Here is a 23,983-nt window from a genome sequence, read left to right as displayed (position 1 = left end):
GTTTCTACAGGTTTCAGAGTAACAGCCGTGTTAGTCTGTATTCGCAAAAAGAACAGGAGTACTTGTGGCATCTTAGAGACTAACCAATTTATTTGAGCATAAGCTTTCGTGAGCTACAGCTCATTTCATCGGATGCATACTGTGGAAAATACAGAAGATGTTTGTTTTTATACACACAAAGCATGAAATAATGCGTGTTTATCACTACGAAAGGTTTTCTCTCCCCCCACCCCACTCTCCTGCTGGTAATAGCTTATGTAAAGTGATCACTATCCTTACAATGTGTATGATAATCAAGGTAGGCCATTTCCAGCACAAATCCAGGTTTTCTCCCCCCTCCCCCCCCAAACAAACCCACTTTCCTGTTGGTAATAGCTTATCTAAAGTGATCACACTCCTTACAATGTGTATGATAATCAAGGTGGGCCATTTCCAGCACAAATCCAGGTTTTCTCCCCCCCTCCCCCCCCAAAAAAAAGTTTCTACAGTCAAAAAAGATCTCAGTGTCTGAAATATTGACACTGATACAGGTTCTTGCAAACAATTTTCATAATGTGGACCACAACAGGCTGATGGACACTTCCCTTGCCATTTTTGATTTCACAGACCCGTCTCCCTGTCCCCTCCTCCACCCATGTTGTTAAAGAAAATTCCTGTGGCAGCTACAGTGATTGTTTACATGGCAAAGTAATATTAAGGAAGCACTTGCTGTATTTTTTTAGTTGTCTTTTAATGCAGTTTAGCAGATGCAAGCAAGGAGGCAAGCTAGCATCCTGTGACCAGCGAGCTGTCTGTGGACCACCAGCAAGGGCTGCATGGACCACAGTTTGAGAACGGCTGATCTAATTCATTCATTCTAACATTATTTTGGCCATCGTTCCTAATGCATTTGCAACCTTCATGCAGTTTAACATTAGTTTCCATAAAATATGAGCATTTCTGGAAGACTTCAAAGGGAAGGAGGATGTGGGAAACTTTGTAACACTTGGAAGCATTTCACAGTATTCTAGTGAGTTACAGAGCGACTAAGATAACTGGATTTTATCTCCTAATAAAAAACTGTAAGGGTGTTTTGCTTTCTTTAATAATAATAATAATAATAATTAATAAAAAAGCATTACGTTTTGTATTGCAGTCTTATGCATTTTCAATTTGTGCTCATTTTTGGCAGCAAGAAGCAATCCAAATGCCAGAAAAAGCTAACTACAGGGTCAAACTTAAAAAAAAAAAAAAAAAAAAAAGGGAAAAATCATCAACTGTTTGAGTGCAAAACACTAAAGCCCCGTTTTGTAGAATGATGAACATCCTTGGCTCCTACTGATGCCAGCTGAAATGACGGCACTCAGGTCCTGCACACACTGGAGTAAAGCATATACTTCAGAGACAGTTTTAAACATTTTGAGTATAAAGGAAAAACAATAGGATGACACTGTGCCTTTAGGTACGCTTTTGAGTTCTAAATAAATATTGCAGTGAAAAGCTTCAGGTGACCATTTTTAATGGAAGGAAGGACAGCTAAGGCCACTGGATTCTTTCTTCATTTTTCATTGCTGTTAAGTAGTTAAGGAGTGGCATTAAGAGTGTATGTACTATAGAGAGACGAGTTTGTTTCCCAGTAGCTGGTTAGATGAATAGAGCTAGGATGAGAAGCAGCAAAGGAAGAGGCTGCTTTTACAGTTGCACAGTATTTGTATTCATCTTGAGTCTTGGCTGTGTTTTTGTCCTTGCTAAGTAGGTCGAGTGCAGTGTAGTGTCCCCTGTGCTTTCAGAATGCCTGCTGTAGTAGTGATGTGCCAAAAGGACTGGTTATGGATTAATTCAGCCCTGGAGAATCTAAATTTAGTCTGCAGCTCTGATAATTTAGCTTTGACAACATAGACAAGGAACACTCTCCAAAATATAAAAGCCTTGGAATTATCTTAACTTTGGGTGGTGCTGGTGGGGAGGGTATTTAGTCATTCTTGGTCTCTAGCCAAAAAGGTTGAATTGGTTTTGCATTTGATTGTTGAGCTGAATATGAAAATGTATATCTTCAACTGCACGTGTCATTATAGCATGTCAATCTACTGTCATAATGTTCTCCTAAGGATCTAGAGCACTGTAGACTGTCATTCCTCTATACCAAACAAAAAAACCTAACCGGTTTTAATGCATTGGGATCCCTAGACGTAGCAGCCTTATTTCTAAGTTACATTAGTTCAAATAGAAGGCCAACTTCATTGTCATACTTTTCCCAAGGGTCAAGTTATTTTTGTAATGAGTAAAAATAGGTTTTAAATAAGATTTATAACTAATCTGTCTTGACTAAAATTGTTTTTCCTCCATGGTGTATGCATAGTTGATTGAGTTTTTTTGTTATAAGATCGCTTGTGAATGTATTGCTGTGGTATTGGAATGTGTTTTCTAAATGAGTCATGCAAGGCTATATGAAAATAGAGAGGACTTGTATATAAATGAATTATATATGTATGTATACATGAGTGTGTATAAAATAGGTAATTCTCTACCTTGTCTTTAGTGAATGCCAGACCACATTGTAAAACCAACACACAGTTTGACATTTGGAATTTTTATACCATGGCACTTGTCTTCACTATGGTATCTGCAAAGTCTTGATCAGGAAACTTTTATTTCAAGTGATGAATGGTTTGGTTAATATGTGTTTTCTTTGCTTGACTGTTGATATAAGTCCCTTCCACTCTGAGGACATTTCTCGTCACATTGCAGATACAATTGTTGGTACTCAAACTGTTTGCTTTGTTTGCTTTGATGAGCTATTACCAGCAGGAGAGTGAGTTTGTGTGTGTATGGGGGTGGGGGGGATGTGAGAAAACCTGGATTTGTGCAGGAAATAGCCCAACTTGATTGTCATGCACATTGTGTAAAGAGTTGTCACTTTGGATGGGCTATCACCAGCAGGAGAGTGAATTTGTGGGGGGGGGGGGGTGGAGGGTGAGAAAACCTGGATTTGTGCTGGAAATGGCCCACCTGATGATCACTTTAGATAAGCTATTACCAGCAGGACAGTGGGGTGGGAGGAGGTATTGGTTCATATTCTCTGTGTATATATAAAGTCTGCTGCAGTTTCCACGATATGCATCTGATGAAGTGAGCTGTAGCTCACGAAAGCTTATGCTCTAATAAATTGGTTAGTCTCTAAGGTGCCACAAGTACTCCTTTTCTTTTTGCTTTGTCCATGGATGCAGAGTAACATCTGAATAGGACAAAAATTAGGTCATTACAGCGAGGGTCACTTCTGGAGGTTTTGGATGTGTTGGGAGAATTTCATGCTGCCTTCTGTACTTTGGATCTTTGTCTCTCCTGACTTGTGGAGTCCAGTGGGGAAGTACGAGATCCTCCATCTCCTTTGAGTAGGGCAGGATGCCAGTTGCTTTAAAAGAAGTACATGTTGGTCCTCTGTTCAAAGAAAGTTTCTTGCCACTGACAATCCATCCAACTACTACCAAGTGTTTTCAGCATAATACTCAACTTTATGACAGGTTTCAGAGTAACAGCCGTGTTAGTCTGTATTCGCAAAAAGAAAAGGAGTACTTGTGGCATCTTAGAGACTAACCAATTTATTTGAGCATGAGCTTTCGTGAGCTACAGCTCACTTCATCGGATGCATGCCGTGGAAACTGCAGCAGACTTTATTTATACACAGAGAATATGAAAAAATACCTCCTCCCACCCCACTGTCCTGCTGGTAATAGCTTATCTAAAGTGGTCATCAGGTGGGCCATTTCCAGCACAAATCCAGGTTTTCTCACCCTCCACACAAATTCACTCTCCTGCTGGTGATAGCCCATCCAAAGTGACAACTCTTTACACAATGTGCATGACAATAAAGTTGGGCCATCTCCTGCACAAATCCAGGCTCTCTCACCCCCTCACCCCCCCCAAAAACCACACACACAAACCCACCATCCCGCTGGCAACAGCCCATCCAAAGTGACCATTCTCCCTACAATGTGCACAATCAAGGTGGGCCATCTCCAGCACAAATCCAGGCTCCCCCCCACCCACACACAAACCCACTCTCTCGCTGGCAATAGCTCATCCAAACTGACCAGTCAGTTTGGATGAGCTACCACCAGCAGGAGAGCGAGTCCGCGCGTGCATGGGGGTGGGGGGGGGATGCGAGAAAACCTGGACCTGTGCCGGAAATGGCCCACCCCAACCACGCACATCGCAGGGAGAATGGCCACCCCGGATGGGCTATCACCAGCAGGAGAGTGAATTTGTGTGGGGGGGTGAGAAAACCTGGATTTGTGCTGGAAATGGCCCACCTGATGATCACTTTAGATAAGCTATTACCAGCAGGACAGTGGGGTGGGAGGAGGTATTTTTTCATATTCTCTGTGTATATATAAAGTCTGCTGCAGTTTCCACGGCATGCATCCGATGAAGTGAGCTGTAGCTCACGAAAGCTCATGCTCAAATAAATTGGTTAGTCTCTAAGGTGCCACAAGTACTCCTACTCAACTTTATATTTCTCATGCCGCCCACAGGGGGCTGCTGAATGTTGTTCTCCTTGTGTCTGGAACCACACTACTTGAGACAGCCTTTCCCCCAGAGGTTATTTTGCCACAATGGAAAATCAGTGGAGGTGCTTGAACTAAAACTCCTTCAGTGTTAACATAAAGGGACGTGTCAGCCAGGCTCTTCTGTGGGGAAACCTCAACTTTAGAATCTACTCCCCTAATACTTCCTTTGGTCTGATGCATACAAATGTGTTTACTTTCAGAGCATGCTGTAAAGACCATGTTTGAGCAGGGCCCTAGCGTAAATTAATGTTCATGAAAAACGCATCACGGACTGTTAAATCTGGTCTGCCCCTGTGAAATCTGGTGTGTTGTGTGCTTTTAGCCTATACTATACAATTTCATGGGGGAGACCAGCATTTCTCAAATTGGGGATCCTGACCCAAAAGAGTTGCAGGGGGGGTCGCAGTATTGCCACCCTTACTTCTGCACTACCGTCAGAGCTGGGCGGCCAGAGAGAGGTGGCTGTTGACTGAGGGCCCAGCTCTGCAGACAGCAGCACACAAGTAAGGGTGGCAATACCATACTATGCCATCCTTACTTCTGCGCTGCTGCTGGCAGTTGGTCTGCCTTCAGAGCTGGGCTCCTGGCTAGCAGGCACCGCTCTCCAGCTACCCAGCTCTGAAGGTAGAGCCGCCACCAGCAGCAGCGCAGAAGTAAGGGTAGCAGTACCGCAACCATCCCTACAATAACCTTGCAGCCACCCCCAACTCCTTTTTGGGTCAGGAACCCCTACAATTACACCACCATGAAATTTCACATTTTAATAGCGGAAATTTATTATTTTTAAAATCCTATGACTGAAATTGACCAAAATGGACTGTGAATTTGGTAGGGCCCTTCTTATGAGCAAGGCTGAGGGTGGCTGGGGTGAAGTTTACTTGAGGATTCCACAAGTGGGAAGAAGTGTGATTTGCTCTCTTGTCATTGTATACAGGAGGGGAATGTGCTTGTTTTGCTTTAACATTTTTTCAATGTATTTTTAATTGATGGAAAAGGATACATAAATATTTGGGTACATGTTGCTTAATGTATTTATTTTAAGCCAAATAAATAAGATTCCTGTGTACACACTATGAAAGCCTGTGTTGTGGGACCCTTTTAGACCAGTTGTTCCCAAACATTCGGTTGGCAATGCAGGCAGAACTGAAACATATTTCAGCATTGTTCTCTAATCACACTGCAGCTCTGCAAAGTGAAGGCTGTAATGTGACTTGAAAACATGATTAAAACATAGTTTGATCCTGTCTGCGCTGTGAAACTGAACCATGTTTTTAAGGCACTACCATACTGTATTGAGGTCCTGCTACACTGAGAGTCTACTGTGTAAGTGACTCCTTAATGTTTTCCGTATGATGTTTAGCATTAGAGTACAATGGATGTTGACAATCAGTTTTTAAGACCATGTGCAGAGCTTCATGAGAGACCTTGCCAAGCAGCTACTCATAAACTCTAAACAGACACCAGTTATTTTCTTTCATGGGCATTAATAGTAATTCAGCAAAAACTCACAAGGAATAAAATTTTAAAAATAAAACAGCTTTGCATATTTCTGTTAAAATTATTTGTTTCTTCTCAAACTGTCACTTTTAAAGTTAAATTGACTTTTACCCATGTGAAGCTTTTCATTACTTGTCCTTTATTTATTAAATTTAGCTTAGAATGATCATGGAACACATTATGTCCAGAGCAAAATGCTTAAAATGAGTTTTTAGACAGGAGAAGATTTAGGAAAAACAAATTTAATATAATGAATTCCGAATAAGTATTACTGATCCTGAAATACTGAATAAGCACAGCAGTTAGGGTTGCCAGCTGTCTGGTTTTCAGCTGGGGTGGGGCTGGCAGGCTCCGTACCCGGCTCCATGAGGCTTCCCAGAAGCAGCAACGTGTCCCTCGGCTCTTAGGTGGAGGGCCAGCTGGGAGGCTCCGCACACTGCCCCCGCCCTAAGCACTGACTCTGCAGCTTCCATTGGCCAGGAGCCACGGCCAATGGGATCTGCAGGGGTGGCGCCTACGGGACGAGGCAGCGCGCACTGTGCAGAGCCGCCTGGCCGCCCCTACGCTTAGGAACTGAGGGACATGTCGCTGCTTCTGGGGAACCCCCCGAGGTAAGCACCATCCACAACCCTCTCCTCGCACCTCCTCCTGTCCCCCAACCCCCTGCCCCAGCTCTGAGCTCCCTCCTGCACCAAAACTCCCTCCTGGAGCCTGCACCTTATACCTCCTCCCAACTGCCTGCCCCAACCCTGAGCCCCTCATTTCTGGCCCCACACTGGAAACTGCACCCCCAGCACAGAGCCCATACTCGTTCTCACACGCCAACTCCCTGCTCCAGCCCAGAGCCCTCTCCCACACTCTGAACCCCTAGGCTCCACCTAGCCCAGAGCCCCCTTCTGCACCCAAACCCCTCATCCCCAGCCCCACCCCAGAGCCAGCCTGCCCTAGCCTGGAGCCCCCTCCCACACCCTGAACCCCTCATTTCTGGCCCCACCCCGGTGCCCTCACCCCCTCTTGCACCTCAACCCCCTGCCCCAGCCTGGTGAAAATGAGCGAGTGAGTGATGGAGGGTGGAGAGATGGAGTGAGTGGGGGCAGGGCACGGGTCGGCCTCAGGGCAGGGGGCCGGGCAAGGGTGTTTGGTTTTGTGCGATTAGGAAGTTGGCAAGCCTAACAGCAGGGTATTTTTGTTTGTTTTTTTTTAACTGACTGCCTGAGGCTAACACACCATTTAAGGAAAGACGAGTTTGAGGTCTTACAATCCAGAATACATTATTTCATTCAGGTGTTCAGTGGATACCTGGTTGCATCACAACACAAACTCTTAGACATATGGGGTTGGATTTTCAGAAGCACCTATGTGATTTAGAAGCATGTCTTATTAACCTGTGCTCCTAAGTCACTTAGGTGTTTTTGATGTGCATTCAATAACTTCTATTACTCCATGGGGACTGCATGCATCATAATAAATTCCTAAACATATGGATACATTTAGCATGACTTTTCCATGCTACTAGTGCCAAAGATGTTTTAAAAAGCATCATAAGAGTGGCATGAAGGTGCATAGGAATAGATGAAACATTCCATTAAGCCTCTTCAAAACAAAACTAAACTTGCTTTTTCTCAAAATTCTTAGTTTACTAAATCTTATCTAAAGACAAAAAGTTAATGCCTAACGTACTGTTTAGCCATTGAAAATAGGAACATTAAAATCATGTTCAGGGAAGCAATTCTAGGAAGTCTAAAAATATGAAACTTAAGCCTCAAGTGCTATGTAGCTCTAAAACAGTCATTGCTGTACTCTGCAGTTGTTTTTGTTCTCACCGAAACTATTATGTCATGCATGCTCATTACAAGATGCTTCTTTTTGACCCATCAGTGAACACACAAGGTGTGTCCCTTCCCATCAATGTTAACACCCATAATTTTTATGGACTGAAGTGTTTAATGACTAATATATATAAAATTAATGCTGGGCTTTCATTTTTAATGTATTACTTTGTGAGTTCAGTGCCCATTTTCTTCTCCCAATAAAGCATAAGGATTATCAATCTTAAGTTTTGTATCTACATGGTCAGATTGTTACAACTTCATTGTTATAATTTGCAGGGGTTTGCATCTAATTTCGTTTTTTTTAATTTATGGAATAGCTGAGAAATCTTTAAAGAAAAAACCTCTTAAGTATCCAGTTTATTAGTAGACTATGTGGAGATACTTAGGCACAGATTTTTAAAGCCATGTAGGCATTGCTATGCTCATTGTTGTAATACCTAACTGATTTAGAAGCCTCAATCGATTTTCAGAATGGATTTAGGCACATAGGAGCCTAAATCCCATCAACTGTCAATGGGTTTTAAGGCTCCTGAGTGCCGAAATCCACTTCAAAAATAGATTTAGGGTCTTAAATGAGTTAGGCACAGCAACACCTAAATGCCTCCAAAAATTCTGGACCTTAGGGTAACATTTCTAAAGTGCCTAAGTCCAATTTTCAAAGACTCTTAGGTGTGGTGACACTGATCTAACTTTTAGGTGCCTAAAAAAATCATTGGGATTCACAAAGAATGAATTAGGTACCTTGGCTCCCTTTACAATAAATGGGGAGAGAAGGGTACCTCAGAACAGGACTCACAAAAAGCCAGCAGGCTGGGTGGTTTCTCGCCTAAGCTGCAATGAGGTGCCTCCCTCTGCTTGGAATTCTCAGCTGCAAACCCTCTCTTGGAGTTTGACACCTATGTCTCTTTAGCAAGAAGCAGGGAGGGATGGAATTCCCTCATAACTTTCAGTTCAGTGCTTCGGGTACTCACCTGGGATGTGGGAGCCCTTAGTCCAAGTCCCCTCTGTCTAAGGTGGAGAAGGGATTTGAACTGGGATCTGCCACTTCTGAGGCGAGTGCCCTTCCCAGTGGGCTATGGGATATTCTGATACGGGCATCCCTCAATCTCTCCTGTTTAAATAATTTTAAAAATTTATTGAAGCAGAGGGATTGGATCAAAGGTCTTCCAATTCCCTTGGGAGTGCTCTAACCTCTAGGCTACAGAGTCATTGGCATGCTTGCTTATGTTCTTGTGTATGTACTGTTCCCCCAGCCCCTGTGATTCTTTGATTATTTGTTCAACGTGGACTAACCTCAACAGGAGAGATGGAGGAAGGCCCACATCAGAATAGCTCTGAGCACAGTGGTTAGGGCACTCCCCTGGGATGTGACAGATCCATGTTCAAATCCCTTCTTGCCCCTCTTGAGAGAGAGGACTTGAACGTGGGGTCTCCCATATCCCGGCTGAGCTAAAAGTTATGAGGGAGCTCCTCTTGCTCCTTTCTCCCCCAGCTGGTTGGTGTAAGCTCGCCTATTGGGGCCCAATCTGGTAGGTGAGGTCAGAGCATGCTTACTTGTTCGGGCCCTGCAGGTGACTTAGGTGGAAGAATGCCCCTCTTTTCCTGATTCATGAAACACTCTGGACCTTAGGAGTCCAGCTGCCTGGCATGGGGCTGTGTGGTGCACATGCTTAGAGGCAGAAACATAGGCACCTAGGGAACTTTTACTACCTGAATTTAGGTACTTAGCAAGTTTAGTACCTGTGGGTTTTGGAGGCAGATGAGTGGAGATTTTATGGATTTCAGTGGGATCTGATTCTGGGAATTAGGAGTCTTAAGTGGGAATTAGGTTCTTAAGGGCTAGAATCGCAAGAGGACTTAGAAACCTATCTCTCGTTGCAAATCAATGGAACTTAGGCCAGGGGTGGGTAAACTAGGCCCATGGGCTGGATCAGGCCCTCCAGCCATCTCAGTCTGGCCCTCAAGCTCCTTCTTGGTAGCAGGGTCTGGGGCTTACCGGCTCCAGTGCTCTAGGGTGGGAGCAGGGTCAGGGGTCACTCCAAGCGGCTCCTGGAAGCAGCGGTATGGCCCTGCTCCCATGCTCCAGCCGGGGACCAGGGTTGGGGGCCGCTCCATGCGGCTCCCAGAAGCAGCAGCATGGCCCCCCTCTGGCTCCTATGTGTAGGGGCAGCCAGAGGGCTCCACTCTGCACGCTGCTCCCGACCCAAGTGCTGCCCCTGCAGCTCCCATTGGCTGGGAACTGCAGCCAGTGGGAGCTGCAGGGGTGCACCTGCAGACGGGGCAGTGCTCAGAGCCGCTTGGCCGTGGTTCCACATAGGAGCCAGTGGGGGGCCTTGAAGTACCCCTGAGCCACTCCCTGCGCCCCGATCCCCTTCCGCAGTCCTGATTTCCCCTCCCGCCCTCCGAACCCCTGAGTCCCAGCCCGGAGCACACTCCTACATGCCAAACTCCTCATCCCCAGCCCCACCCCAGAGCCCGCACCCCCAGCTGGAGCCATTCCCCCCCCCCCAAAAACAGTCTCCCGCCCCAGCCCAGAGCCCCCCTCCTGCACCCTAAACTCCTCATTTATGGCCCCACCCTGGAACCCACATCCCCTCCCACACCCCAGCCCCAATTTTGTGAGCATTCATGGCCCGTCATACAATTTCTATTCCCGTATAAAAAGAAAAGGAGTACTAGTGGCACCTTAGAGACTAACCAATAAAAGCTTATGCTCAAATAAATTGGTTAGTCTCTAAGGTGCCACAGGTACTCCTTTTTTTTTTTGCGAATACAGACTAACACGGCTGCTACTCTGAAACCTATTCCCATATGTGGCCCTCTGGCCAAAAAGTTTGCCCAGCCCTGACTTAGGCTCTGAAGTCACTTAAACACATTAAAAAATGTTGCCCCACACTACATTTTAGAACAAATCTGTTCTTTCTTATTTTGCTTAGTTACCAGTTCAGGATCGAGTTTCTGTTGCCATAGTTCTGACATCAGTTAGTAACTTTTCTGCATTCCCCTGCAGTGCTGTTCTAATCTGAGAAGTGACACGGTAAACAGACACTGTGGGGTGCTATGATTTCCTCAGTATGAAAGTTAAGATGTTTTCTCTACCAATTCTGCACTTAGAATGGGATCTGAAAGTAAAGCAGGTTTCTTGCATATTGTACATCATCATTAGAGCCCTGCAAATCTGCAGATATCTGCTTTATGTCTGCGGATATCCACATCTGCGGATGCAGATATCCGAAGATCATATTTGTGGATCGGATGCGGATACAAATTTTGTATCCGTGCAGGGCTCTAATCATCAGTGATAAAAATTCTGTAGGCAAAATCATATCCTGAGTAACATCTGTGGAAGCCTACTGTCTTCAGTCGGTTTGCACTGGAGTGACTAATTTTTAACTTGTTGCTAAGGAGTTAATATATGGGTATGTCTACGCTACGAAATTAGGTCGAATTTATAGAAGTCGGTTTTTTAGAAATCGTTTTTATATATTCGAGTGTGTGTGTCCTCACAGAAAATGCTCTAAGTGCATTAAGTGCATTAACTCGGCGGAGTGCTTCCACAGTACCGAGGCTAGAGTCGACTTCCAGAGCGTTGCACTGTGGGTAGCTATCCCACAGTTCCCACAGTCTCCGCTGCCCATTGGAATTCTGGGTTGAGATCCCAATGCCTGATGGGGCTAAAACATTGTCGCGGGTGGTTCTAGGTACATATCGTCAGGCCCCCGTTCCCTCCCTCCCTCTGTGAAAGCAAGGGCAGACAATCGTTTCGCGCCTTTTTTCCTGAGTTACCTGTGCAGATGTCATACCACGGCAAGCATGAAGCCTGCTCAGGTAACCGTCACCGTATGTCTCCTGGGCGCTGGCAGACGTGGTACTGCATTGCTACACAGCAGCATCAACCCATTGCCTTGTGGCACCAGACGGTACAGTAGGACTGGCAGCCATCATCGTCATGTCTGAGATGCTCCTGGCCATGTTGGCCAGGAGCACCTGGGCAGACATGGGCGCAGGGACTAAATTTGGAGTGACTTGACCAGGTCATTCTCTTTAGTCCTGCAGTCAGTCCTATTGAACCATCTTATGGTGAGCAGGCAGGCGATACGGATTGCTAGCAGTCCTATTGTACCATCTTCTGCTGGACAGGCAAGAGATGAGGATGGCTTGCAGTCCTTCTGCACCGTCTGCTGCCAGCCAAAGATGTAAAAGATAGATGGAGTGGATCAAAACAAGAAATAGACCAGATTTGTTTTGCACTCATTTGCTTCCCCCCCCCCCCCTGTCTAGGGGACTCATTCCTCTAGGTCACACTGCAGTCACTCACAGAGAAGGTGCAGCAAGGTAAATCTAGCCATGTATCAATCAGAGGCTAGACCAACCTGCTTGTTCCAATAAGAACAATTACTTAGGTGCACCATTTCTTATTGGAACCCTCCGTGAAGTCCTGCCTGAAGTACTCATTGATGTAAAGCCACCCCCTTTGTTGATTTTAATTACCTGTAAGCCAACCCTGTAAGCTGTGTTGTCAGTCGCCCCTCCCTCCGTCAGGGCAATGGCAGACAATCATTCCGCGCCTTTTTTCTGTGCAGACGCCATACCACGGCAAGCATAGAGCCCGCTTGGATCACTTTGGCAATTAGGAGCACATTAAACACCACATGCATTATCCAGCAGTATATGCAGCACCAGAACCTGGCAGAGCGATACCGGGCGTGGAGGCGACGTCAGCGCGGTCACATGAGCGATCAGGACATGGACACAGATTTCTCTGAAAGCATGGGCCCTTCCAATGCATGCTCATGGTGCTAATGGGGCAGGTTCATGCTGTGGAACACCGATTCTGGGCTCGGGAAACAAGCACAGACTGGTGGGACCACATAGTGTTGCAGGTCTGGGACGATTCCCAGTGGCTGCGAAACTTTCGCGTGCGTAAGGGCACTTTCATGGAACTTTGTGACTTGCTTTCCCCTGCCTTGAAGTGCATGAATACCAAGATGAGAGCAGCCCTCACAGTTGAGAAGCGAGTGGCGATAGCCCTGTGGAAGCTTGCAACGCCAGACAGCTACTGGTCAGTTGGGAATCAATTTGGAGTGGGCAAATCTACTGTGGGGGCTGCTGTGATGCAAGTAGCCCACGCAATCAAAGATCTGCTGATATCAAGGGTAGTGACCCTGGGAAATGTCAGGTTATAGTGGATGGCTTTGCTGCAATGGGATTCCCTAACTGTGGTGGGGCCATAGACGGAACCCATATCCCTATCTTGGCACCGGAGCACCAAGCCGGCAAGTACATAAACCACAAGGGGTACTTTTCAATAGTGCTGCAAGCTCTGGTGGATCACAAGGGACGTTTCACCAACATCAGCGTGGGATGGCCGGGAAAAGTACATGACGCTCGCATCTTCAGGACCTCTGGTCTGTTTCAAAAGCTGCAGGAAGGGACTTTATTCCCAGACCAGAAAATAACTGTTGGGGATGTTGAAATGCCTATAGTTATCTTTGGGGACCCAGCCTACCCCTTAATGCCATGGCTCATGAAGCCGTACACAGGCAGCCTGGACAGTAGTCAGGAGCTGTTCAACTACAGGCTGAGCAAGTGCAGAAGGGTGGTAGAATGTGCATTTGGACGTTTAAAGGCACGCTGGCGCAGTTTACTGACTCGCTTAGGCCTCAGCGAAACCAATATTCCCACTGTTACTACTGCTTGCTGTGTGCTCCACAATATCTGTGAGAGTAAGGGGGAGACATTTATGGCGGGGTGGGAGGTTGAGGCAAATTGCCTGGCTGCTGATTATGCACAGCCAGACACCAGGGCGGTTAGAAGAGCACAGGAGGGCGCGGTACGCATCAGAGAAGCTTTGAAAACCAGTTTCATGACTGGCCAGGCTACGGTGTGAAAGTTCTGTTTGTTTCTCCTTGATGAAATCCCCCGCCCCTTTGTTCACTCTACTTCCCTGTAAGCTAACCACCCTCCCCTCCTCCCTTCGATCACCGCTTGCAGAGGCAATAAAGTCATTGTTGCTTCACATTCATGCATTCTTTATTCATTCATCACACAAATAGGGGGATGACTACCAAGGTAGCCCAGGAGGGGTGGTGGAGGAGGGAAGGAAAATGCCACACAGCACTTAAAAAATTTACAACTTTAAAATTTATTGAATGCCAGGCTTCTGTTTTTTGGGCAATCCTCTGTGGTGGAGTGGCCGGTTGGCTGGAGCCCCCCCCACCGCGTTCTTGGGCGTCTGGGTGTGGAGGCTGTGGAACTTGGGGAGGAGGGCGGTTGGTTACACAAGGGCTGCAGTGGCAGTCTGTGCTCCAGCTGCCTTTGCTGCAGCTCAACCATACACTGGAGCATACTGGTTTGATCCTCCAGCAGCCTCAGCATTGAATCCTGCCTCCTCTCATCACACTGCCGCCACATTTGAGCTTCAGCCCTGTCTTCAGCCCACCACTTACTCTCTTCAGCCCGCCACCTCTCTTCCCGGTCATTTTGTGCTTTCCTGCACTCTGACATTACTTGCCTCCGCGCATTCGTCTGTGCTCTGTCAGTGTGGGAGGACAGCATGAGCTCAGAGAACATTTCATCGCGAGTGTGTTTTTTTTTCTTTCTACTCTTCACTAGCCTCTGGGAAGGAGAAGATCCTGTGATCATTGAAACACATGCAGCTGGTGGAGAAAAAAAAAGGAACAGCGGTATTTAAAAAGACACATTTTATAAAACAGTGGCTACACTCTTTCAGGGTAAACCTTGCTGTTAACATTACATACATAGCACATGTGCTTTCATTACAAGGTCGCATTTTGCCTCCCCTCACTGCGTGGCTAACAGCGGGGAACATTTCTGTTCAGCCACAGGTAAACAGCCCAGCAGGAACGGGTACCTCTGAGTGTCCCCTGAAGAAAAACACCCTATTTCAACCAGGTGACCATGAATTATATCTCACTCTCCTGAGGATAACACAGAGAGATAAAGAACGAATGTTGTTTGAACGCCAGAAAACATACACTGCAATGCTTTGTTGTATAGTGATTTCCGAGTACGTGTTACTGGCCTGGAGTGGTAAAGTGTCCTACCATGAAGGACGCAATAAGGCTGCCCTCCCCAGAAACCTTTTGCAAAGGCTTTGGGAGTACATCCAGGAGAGCCGCGAATGCCAGGGCAAATTAATCCTTTCACATGCTTGCTTTTAAACCAAGTATAGTATTTTAAAAGGTACACTCACCGGAGGTCCCTTCTCCGCCTGCCGGGTCCAGGAGGCAGCCTCAGGTGGGTTCAGGGGGTACTGGCTCCAGGTCCAGGGTAAGAAACACTTCCTGACTGTCGGGAAAACCAGTTTCTCTGCTTGTTTGCTGTGAGCTATCTACAACCTCATCATCATCATCTTCTTCTTCGTCCCCAAAACCTGCTTCCGTATTGCCTCCATCTCCATTGAAGGAGTCAAACAACACGGCTGGGGTAGTGGTGGCTGAAGCCCCTAAAATGGCATGCAGCTCATCATAGAAGCGGCATGTTTGGGGTTCTGACCCAGAGCGGCCGTTTGCCACTCTGGTTTTCTGGTAGGCTTGCCTCAGCTCCTTAAGTTTCAAGTGGCACTGCTTCGGGTCCCTGTTATGGCCTCTGTCCTTCATGCCCTGGGAGATTTTGACAAAGGTTTTGGCATTTCGAAAACTGGAATGGAGTTCTGATAGCACGGATTCCTCTCCCCATACAGCAATCAGATCCCATACCTCCTGTTCAGTCCATGCTGGAGCTCTTTTGCGATTCTGGGACTCCACCATAGTCACCTCTGCTGATGAGCTCTGCATGGTCACCTGCAGCTTGCCACGCTGGCCAAACAGGAAATGAGATTCAAAAGTTTGCGGTTCTTTTCCTGTCTACTTGGCCAGTGCATCTGAGTTGAGAGTGCTGTCCAGAACGGTCACAATGGAGCACTCCGGGATAGCTCCCGGAGGCCAATACCGTGTAATTGTGTCCACAGTACCCCAAATTCAACCTGGCAAGGCCGATTTAAGCGCTAATCCACTTGTCGGGTGGAGTAAGGAAATCGATTTTAAGAGCCCTTTAAGTCAAAATAAAGGGCTTCATTGTGTGGACGGATGCAGGTTTACATCGATTTAACACTGCTAAATTCGACCTAAAGTCCTTGTGTAGACCAGGGCTAAGAAAAGAGTTGCAAAACTGTCTTGTTTTCATTAACAAGTGACTGCATCACTACCCAAACTTATCTCTTTTTAAGACTATCCAGCAAGCCCAATGATCTCCAATGCATCACCAGCTATCTGACCCGATCATCAAAAATGTCTCGGTCCATTAAAAAAGAAATTTCTTCAGGTACACAATCTCATTAATAAAACCAAATATTCCTTGCTTAACTAACACATGACACTCAAATTTAGACTTATTCCTATATTCCATGATCTTTTTGGGCCTACTTTGTCTTTGAAATATCCTTTGCCTTTATCATAAACATAATTATTACAACCACATGTCGTTTTCGGTTTCAGGACAGTGATGTTACAAGGATTTCATGCCCAGCGGATATCCCACTCCCAAGGATTTTGTGAGAGTCTGTCAGAGTAGTGTTGTCAGGTGGAGGAATTTCTGGCTGTCATGTCAGCACTCCGGGCAGCAGAGTCCCAGGCCCTGTTTAACCCCTGTAATCCTCTAGGCCTGGAAACTTGAAGAGGGAGATGCAACAGTATTGGGAGGACAGAACCACTGGGATAGTCAAGAAGTGGCAGGGGTTCCATGGATGGAGGTGAGCTAGTATTGTAAGGATATTGGGCCATAAAGAGATGGGCAGAACCTGTTAATACGCAACATGAGGTAAGGGGTCTCTCAGTGGGGAGAGGAGTTGACCTGGCTTCTGCTGCAGAGGATGAAAAATGACAGGAAGTGTTTGGCTTATATCAAAGACATTTTGTATAAAAATAATTAGATTGTTTTTATCAATAGAACTATCTTCTCCACATGTGTAAACGTAATAAAAAAAATACTATTGTATAATTGTGCGGGAGTCAGGACGGATTTCCACTTCCAGCTGGAATTATTTAGAAAAGCAAACCGAGAGCTGCATATATTTTTGAGCAGTAAAGTTGTAAGGTGCCATTTCATTTAGGAAACTAATGAGCAACTTTGTAAATTCCTTTCTGGATATGGTTCTCATTTTGAACCATTTCTCCACTGTTCTTGCTCCTTTAGCAATCAGTGTCTCAATGTTTCCATTGTGAACTCTGGATTTATATTGACTATTTAATAATTGCACCAAGGCTCCCATTCAGTGCTTAGGTACCATGGTGATAATGCTTCTCTTTCTAATGCAGCTAAGCTGTATTTGAATCATATTAAACAACAGCAGCTCATGTCCAGTTGTGTTAGTGAAAGTGAGTGATATATTCATTGTCCCTTTGAAATGCCACAAATCCCAGGACACAAGACTCTGGGCCATATTAAAGATCAGAAGGCTCCAGCCTCCAGATGTTGAGCAGAAAGAGTGCAGATTGTTTCTCAGGAGAAAAAAAAAGGGCAAGAGGGGACCTGAATGCATTGTGCTGAAGACAAAGAAAACTTAAATTATCAAGAAAATAAATGTATGCAACTTCGAAAACATTACTAAGAACTACCATTTTCTACAATTTGAACTGTAGTTCTGATTTTAAAGAAATGTGCAATCAACAGCAAATGTCAGCCTTAATATTGCATTTACAGAAACATTTTAATTGAAATTTAATCATTTGACACTTTTACAATCAACAGTTTCTTCTTCCATGCCTTTATTCTGACATAGAGGCCAGTTCCTTCCCCTACTACGGTTGTAGTCATCCTACTTAGCATTGTGGGTGTAGTCTTGTCATTTACATTTGAGGCATGCCGTGTAGTAATCTCTATGCAGGAAACCAAGAAAAAGCCGTCAGCGTAAAGGGCTGGCTGGCAGAGCAACTCAGCACACACTTCCACACCCAAGTTATGAAGACTTAGTGATATTCAGCTTTTAGATTTTAATCGCAATGGAATTTTCTCTCTTGGAGGGAAGGAAAATACTATTCATAAGCCTCCCATGGGCCAGAAGCAGTAATATTTTGGCATGTTAGCCTGATTCAGGACTACAGAAACCATCAATTGTAATGTCACGGTAGGGGGAACTAGTTATTTTCTTCTAAATATAAATACTTAAACCAAATCAACTTCAAGTGTCTTTCTGCTAGCTGTATACAACAACAGAAGTAGGCAATACTGCTGTGTATAAAAAACAGTTGCTGTGCCACTTAATTTTAAAATGGGTATAGAATTTCTACATTTCTACTGATTGGGTCAAAAGTAGTGACCATTCATGTCTAATCAGCACAACCTTGCTGGCAAATACTTTCTGTAATCTAGCCTCAGAATTTTAAAGAAGTCAATGACCGGATCAATATGCCAGAACAACAACTAATATAAGATTTACATAAAATTCAGAATTAATTTTAATAATGGTTAAAAACCCTTTCTCATTCTGTTCCAGCATTGGTGCATCTACAAAATTCAATAACCTTTCTATTGCTATACTGCTGATTATAATTTCATTTAAAAAAAGTGGAGTGCCTGGTAATATTTTCAAAAAATCAGATGTGGAGGGGAATATAGTAGGGGTAGATGGAGACAGATTAACCATGAGAGATGATCGTTCTGATGTGGTTGTGGCTGGACAGAGACAGACTAACCATGAGAGACAGTTCTGGTGTGGTTGTTGCTGTACTGTTTCCAACATCCACTTTTACGCTTTGTAAACTAGAGCAGAGAAGGTAAAGTTTTAAAATAAAATAAATGACAAGTGGTAAATCTGCTGTAGAAACCTTGTTCATGTAAATTACACAATAGCAGTAATAGTCTTTTTAAAATACAGTTTCATCATTAGAACTTTCAGCTGCATTAAAGGGACACAGTTAACTTAAACTTGTCAATTTGAGAGTTAATACTTGACTACTTTTATCTGCCCCTGTGTCTCCTGCCACATTTTGTGATTTTTTTTTAATTATTTTTTTTTAATTTCTTGCCGGTGGCTGTGCCAAAACTCTCCAACGGTGTGGGAAAGTGACTAAACTAACTAGGCACAAAATAATCTGTGGTACAACACTGTGCTGGGAAGCAAAGGGACATAGGATGCATCCTTACTTCCTGTATTATCCAGCAAGATAGCAGCGTTCACAAAGCTCAGGATATGAGCCCTAGCTATGTACGAGATTTCTTCTTGACACTTGTACTGACACATGTTTGAGCTCTGACACCACTCTCCTTTCTAGAGTTCCTAACGTACATCAGCTGGTGATTGTGACTTGATGTGAGTTAGTCTCTGACATCAAATTTGGCCCATCCTACTCCACTTTTGTATTTGTTACTGTAATGAAGCTTACTACAGAGGGAGTGTTCTGGCAGCAAACTGTGCTGTTATCGGAGATCACAGTTCAGGTCAGTACTGTAAAGTGGGTATGTTCAGCGTTTCTGGCATTTGGGTATTGCACAGAACCAGAACATCCTATTGGCTGATATGAAATACAAGAAAAACAACTACCAACATCAGAGGGAGAAGAGAACACAGGGACGCATCATCACAAAGGTTTCAAACCTAGTAAGCTGCTGCCCAGAGGGATGCAAAAGGAATTTGTTACCAGCAGAAACAATAAAAGATGACTTTGCAAACTCATGTATACTTACCAAATGACAACTATAAATAAAATGGTGAGAACCTCAGCACTGTGAATATCTTTAACACAAGCAGCTGTGCAGTGAGTGTTCAGGGACTCCTGGCAATTACCTAGGTGTTAGAGTATAAGCTTATATGTGGGGAGAGGGTCGGGAGGGAGAATTTGGCGCAAACTCCCTTTATACCATGAATCAGTTGCACAATTGACCCCTTAGATTGAACAAAGCAATCACTCTATATCTGACCTATCAGTCCACATCGTCAAAAGAAACCTGCACAACACTTTCAAAAGACACATCTGGGAGCTTAAATTCATAACTTTGCTAGACACTAAAAATCATGGTTTTAAAAAAGACACTGGACTTAGGCTTTATTTCAACCATCTGTAACCCACTAGTCCCCTCCCCCCTTTTTTTTTTGTCCAATGACTGCAGGGGTTTTAGTGGGCTACTTCACCTTGAATGGTCCCTTAGAATACGTGCTAACTACTTATGCTAAACTGTCTGTTCAATCTAGTATTTAGCTGTGTTGCTCGCTGTACATTTCCCAGACCTGAAGAAGAGCTCTTGTAGCTCAAAAGCGTGTCTCTCTCACCAGCAGAAATTGGTCCAATAAAAAAAATTACCTCACCCACCTTGTCTCTCTAATATCCTGGGATTGACGTGGCTAGGACAACACTGCATACTAAATAAATCCACGTAGTAATAAATAATATAGTATAATCAAGTCAAGCCATCCAATACTATATCACACTACTCATCTTCCTTTTCAGCGATATTTCACATACTTTCTATTAGTGGACATTTATTTACTAGTTCCCATGCAATATAAAGGTAAGCTCTGTGCAATTAGTTTGCTTTACGAAGCTTTCTGTATGATGATGCACCTGCATTATCTGAGGTTTTTAACTTGCCACAAGGTTCCTGTTCTACAGGGATTCTTTATTTTATATCCTAAGCATACCAAAGCCATTGCAAGTAGCTAAATAAAAGGTTTCTTTGGAAATTCAAATCCTTCCTATAAACTCCACCCATAAAGTCAGTAAGTGTAAATATACTTCCTAAGAAATGCTGTGCAAAGAAGGTATTAAAAATGGCAGCAGTTTCAAGCACTGAGTCTAAGCTGTTGTCACAGCCTTGACAATAAGTCACATGAAAGCCTCATTTGTAGCTTATGTAACTCGTTTTCCTGTGACTCTAGCTCAAACTCTGTTGTTTTTTTCTTTTCTGGAAGACAGCCTCTCCCTCCCTTCATATGATGGTTGACTGAGTATAGAGAATTATGGGCCCTCCAGAACATGTTTGAGGCATATTGATAGAAAAGTGTGGTAGTTTTTTGCTCTGTTGCTATCTGTGGTGTATCTGTGCTTTGGCTAAATAGAGGATAATCTCGGATCCAACACACCTGTTACCTTGCAAGACTACTGACAATTGCTAAAACTTTGATTAAAAAAGAATATTTGTGTGACACTGAACAAAATTGTCAAAAGCCCGCACCCAAGTTGTGCCTCTTAGACCTGCCCATACATCAAGTGATTGCACAAAACAGCCCTTTTGATAAATACTATTTGCACAAAACGTTTAAAAACTTATTGAGCAAATAGTATTTAATGTGCAATTTTCTGACTTGCATACACAGGTATATAGGTGGTTGAGCTTGTACGCATCTGAAAATTGACCTTAAATATGCTAATATGGTGGAATATTCTTCCAGGTTAGAGGACATCACTGTTCCACAAAGAATCTGAGTTGAGATTTCCCTTCCCCACATTTTTAACACTTGTCACCAAAATGTCATGACATTTTCATGTCTTGATAGTGAAGATCCCCCCTTCCCCAATGATGGTGCTGCTGTGACATAAGGACCTTTTAAGGGAAAGGTCACTAGGTGTAACAAAGTATTACCTATATATTCCTAGTCAGTTCACCTTTTTTAAAAAGTTCCCTGCACATTTGTGTATTGCATATTTTTATCCCCTGTGGCTGGCATCTAAATTTACTGAACCCTCATGCTAAATTTAGTAAACCTGTTGTGTGAAAGAATTAAAACTGGCAGCACTAAGAGGAGCCCAATATCTGAACGCTTTGGGCAATGAGGTGACTGAGTGTCTCCTTATCCAAATGTTTCGTTTTTGAGCTTTAGAGGTGAAAAATTTCAGGATTTTTTTTTGTTGGGGAAGGGGCGGGAGGAGGGGGAGAAATGGCCTTAGATCCCATAATTCTGAAACTTATTTCCCGCCTGTATTCATGTCACTTTGGGTTTTGCTCTGTCTCATTTTAAGCCTCTACCTGATGGGGGTACTGAATAGGATTGGCTGCGAACTGAGCAAGCTACCTTATATCTCAGTGCCATTGATTTCTTTGGTTCCAGGAAACAAACATATTTTCCCTTGATCCAACTTTGGGAAGCTGTAGGAGTCTGAAGACACTTATTAGGTGGCTTCCATTTAAACTGACAGCTAGGGACTTTATTACTTGCTGTACAGGCAGCCCTACCTTGTATAGGGAGTCTACTTCAGTACAACACCAGTTGTAAATGGAAGAAAGATTTACTTGCCTCAGTCACGGTCATCCTTTAGATGTTACACAATAGTGCTTGGTGCATCCAGACTGAATGAAAATAATATAGATATTAATAGGCCACTTACACTATTCAACATTGTAGTGGACAGATAGGCATTGGGTACATGGCACTAGAAATGAATTACAGCAGTAGCTAGTCAGCATGGTTACTTTCTTTTCTGACTATAAATGACACTTAGTTATAGCTGGGTGCATCAAGATTAATGTCAATGCATTTTCTTGTTATAGGAGCAGCTTACTGCCAGTTCATGGACATGTTGTTCCCAGGGTGCATTAGCTTGAAGAAAGTAAAATTTCAGGCAAAGCTGGAGCATGAGTACATTCACAATTTCAAACTTCTGCAAGCATCATTTAAAAGAATGAATGTGGATAAGGTAAGTTTTTAATATTTAAATAATTGTAATGTTTTACAAAACAATTTTCTATACTGGGTGATGTACAATGGACATGGGGAACCAAAATGAAAAATAACCAGACCTAGTTTTTCAAACTCTAAAACCTGAATTGGAGATCCCAGTTCTGTATTTAGATGCTCTCACTGGCATTTTGACGTCTAAAATGGGTATTTGGGTACAAAGGCAGAAAATGTGTAAACCCGGACCCTTAGTACTCAAGGTGAAAAACTGGGCCCATAATAGTTAGCTGTCAATAATTTTAAAATTACCACTCATTAGGTCCCCGAGTTCACGAGAGGGCCTCGTAATAAAATGCTGTCCATTGGAAGATCCTTAAAATGAATAAATACTGTGATCCTCAGAAGGTGAGGGGAAAACTTAAGGTCATGTGTGGTGACACCCAGAATTCCCAATAGAGGTAAACAACAAGCATTCTGTATCTATTGTTGTACTGAATACTACTTACTCAAGGTAGGATATGAAGAGTTGTACATTTTTAACTATTGGAACAACTTCCAAATGATGGAGAATCCACCATGTTGTTTGGTAAGTCATTAAACCAAGATTAGATATCTTTCTTCAAACAAACAAACAAACAAACTACCTCAACCTCAAGATATGGGCTTGATGCTTCCGTGGCCGAATTGTGAAGGAGTTCCGGAAGCAGATGATCCTAGTAGTTCTTCTGGCCTTAAAACATATGAAACTATGCAATCTATCCAGAATTTCCTTTGAACATTACCTATGAACAAATCAAACCGTGCCCTGCCTGGCTTAAATGTAGAAAACCTATAAAATATGTAATCAGCATTTTGTCCAAGCAGGTCAACTTTCCTAGCAAAATACACATTGACAAATTAAACTTTTTTTCAATGTTTGTTCTTTGTGTTGTTTAGTCTCTCACCTGTTGTGCATTATTTGTTCTGTAAAGCTAAATATGTCTTTACTTTTCCTTTCTTTGACTTTAATCAGTCATGTTGACCCATCCTCTGTGTTCCCCAGGCTACTTCCCCTTGATACAGTCAGGTGTATATTCTGTGTGCAGATAGGATCCTATCACACGTTTTACTCAGACTAAATTTGAAGTGGTATAAAATTAACTGTTTCTCAACATGAATTTGCCCAGTTTATGTAAGCAGTAGCAACATGAGAAACTAAACTGAATAAAAGTGAATAAGTTTAAAATGCGGTCATGTTTCAGTTCTGCATGTACAAAATATCTATATTTGTAAAGGTTTATCCAAAAAAAGGTTTTATGCCTGCTTTTAACCTTTTTATTCTGAATCTTAAACTGTTTTTAAAAGCACTATATTTTGAATGAATGTTATAGGACTTTTTAATACTAATTCATTATTGCCATAATGCTACAGGTGCTTCTGTTTAAAATGGGTTCTTTCAGCAAAGCATTGAAAAGCCTAATAAAGTTGATTGTCATTTCTTTTTTTAATAGGGAATA

The 23,983-nt window shown here is 43.6% G+C and overlaps 1 protein-coding gene across 4 annotated transcripts in view; it reads left to right on the top strand.

The window, feature by feature from the left end:
• MAPRE2 (microtubule associated protein RP/EB family member 2) overlaps window positions 1–23,983 on the top strand; it is a 159,889-nt gene that overhangs the window by 97,940 nt on the left and 37,966 nt on the right. For all 4 annotated transcript variants that reach the window (XM_084618779.1, XM_084618777.1, XM_084618780.1 and 1 more), the window contains one exon: window positions 22,361–22,506. In XM_084618779.1, the coding sequence (XP_084474905.1) occupies window positions 22,361–22,506 (146 nt within the window). The remainder of the gene's footprint in view (window positions 1–22,360; window positions 22,507–23,983) is intronic.

Source organism: Lepidochelys olivacea (genome assembly GCF_965140295.1).
Source record: "Lepidochelys olivacea isolate rLepOli2 genome assembly, chromosome: 2".
Lineage (NCBI taxonomy): Eukaryota > Metazoa > Chordata > Testudines > Cheloniidae > Lepidochelys > Lepidochelys olivacea.
Note: the sequence above shows the minus strand (reverse complement) of the source record. Positions and strands in the feature narration are given on the sequence as shown.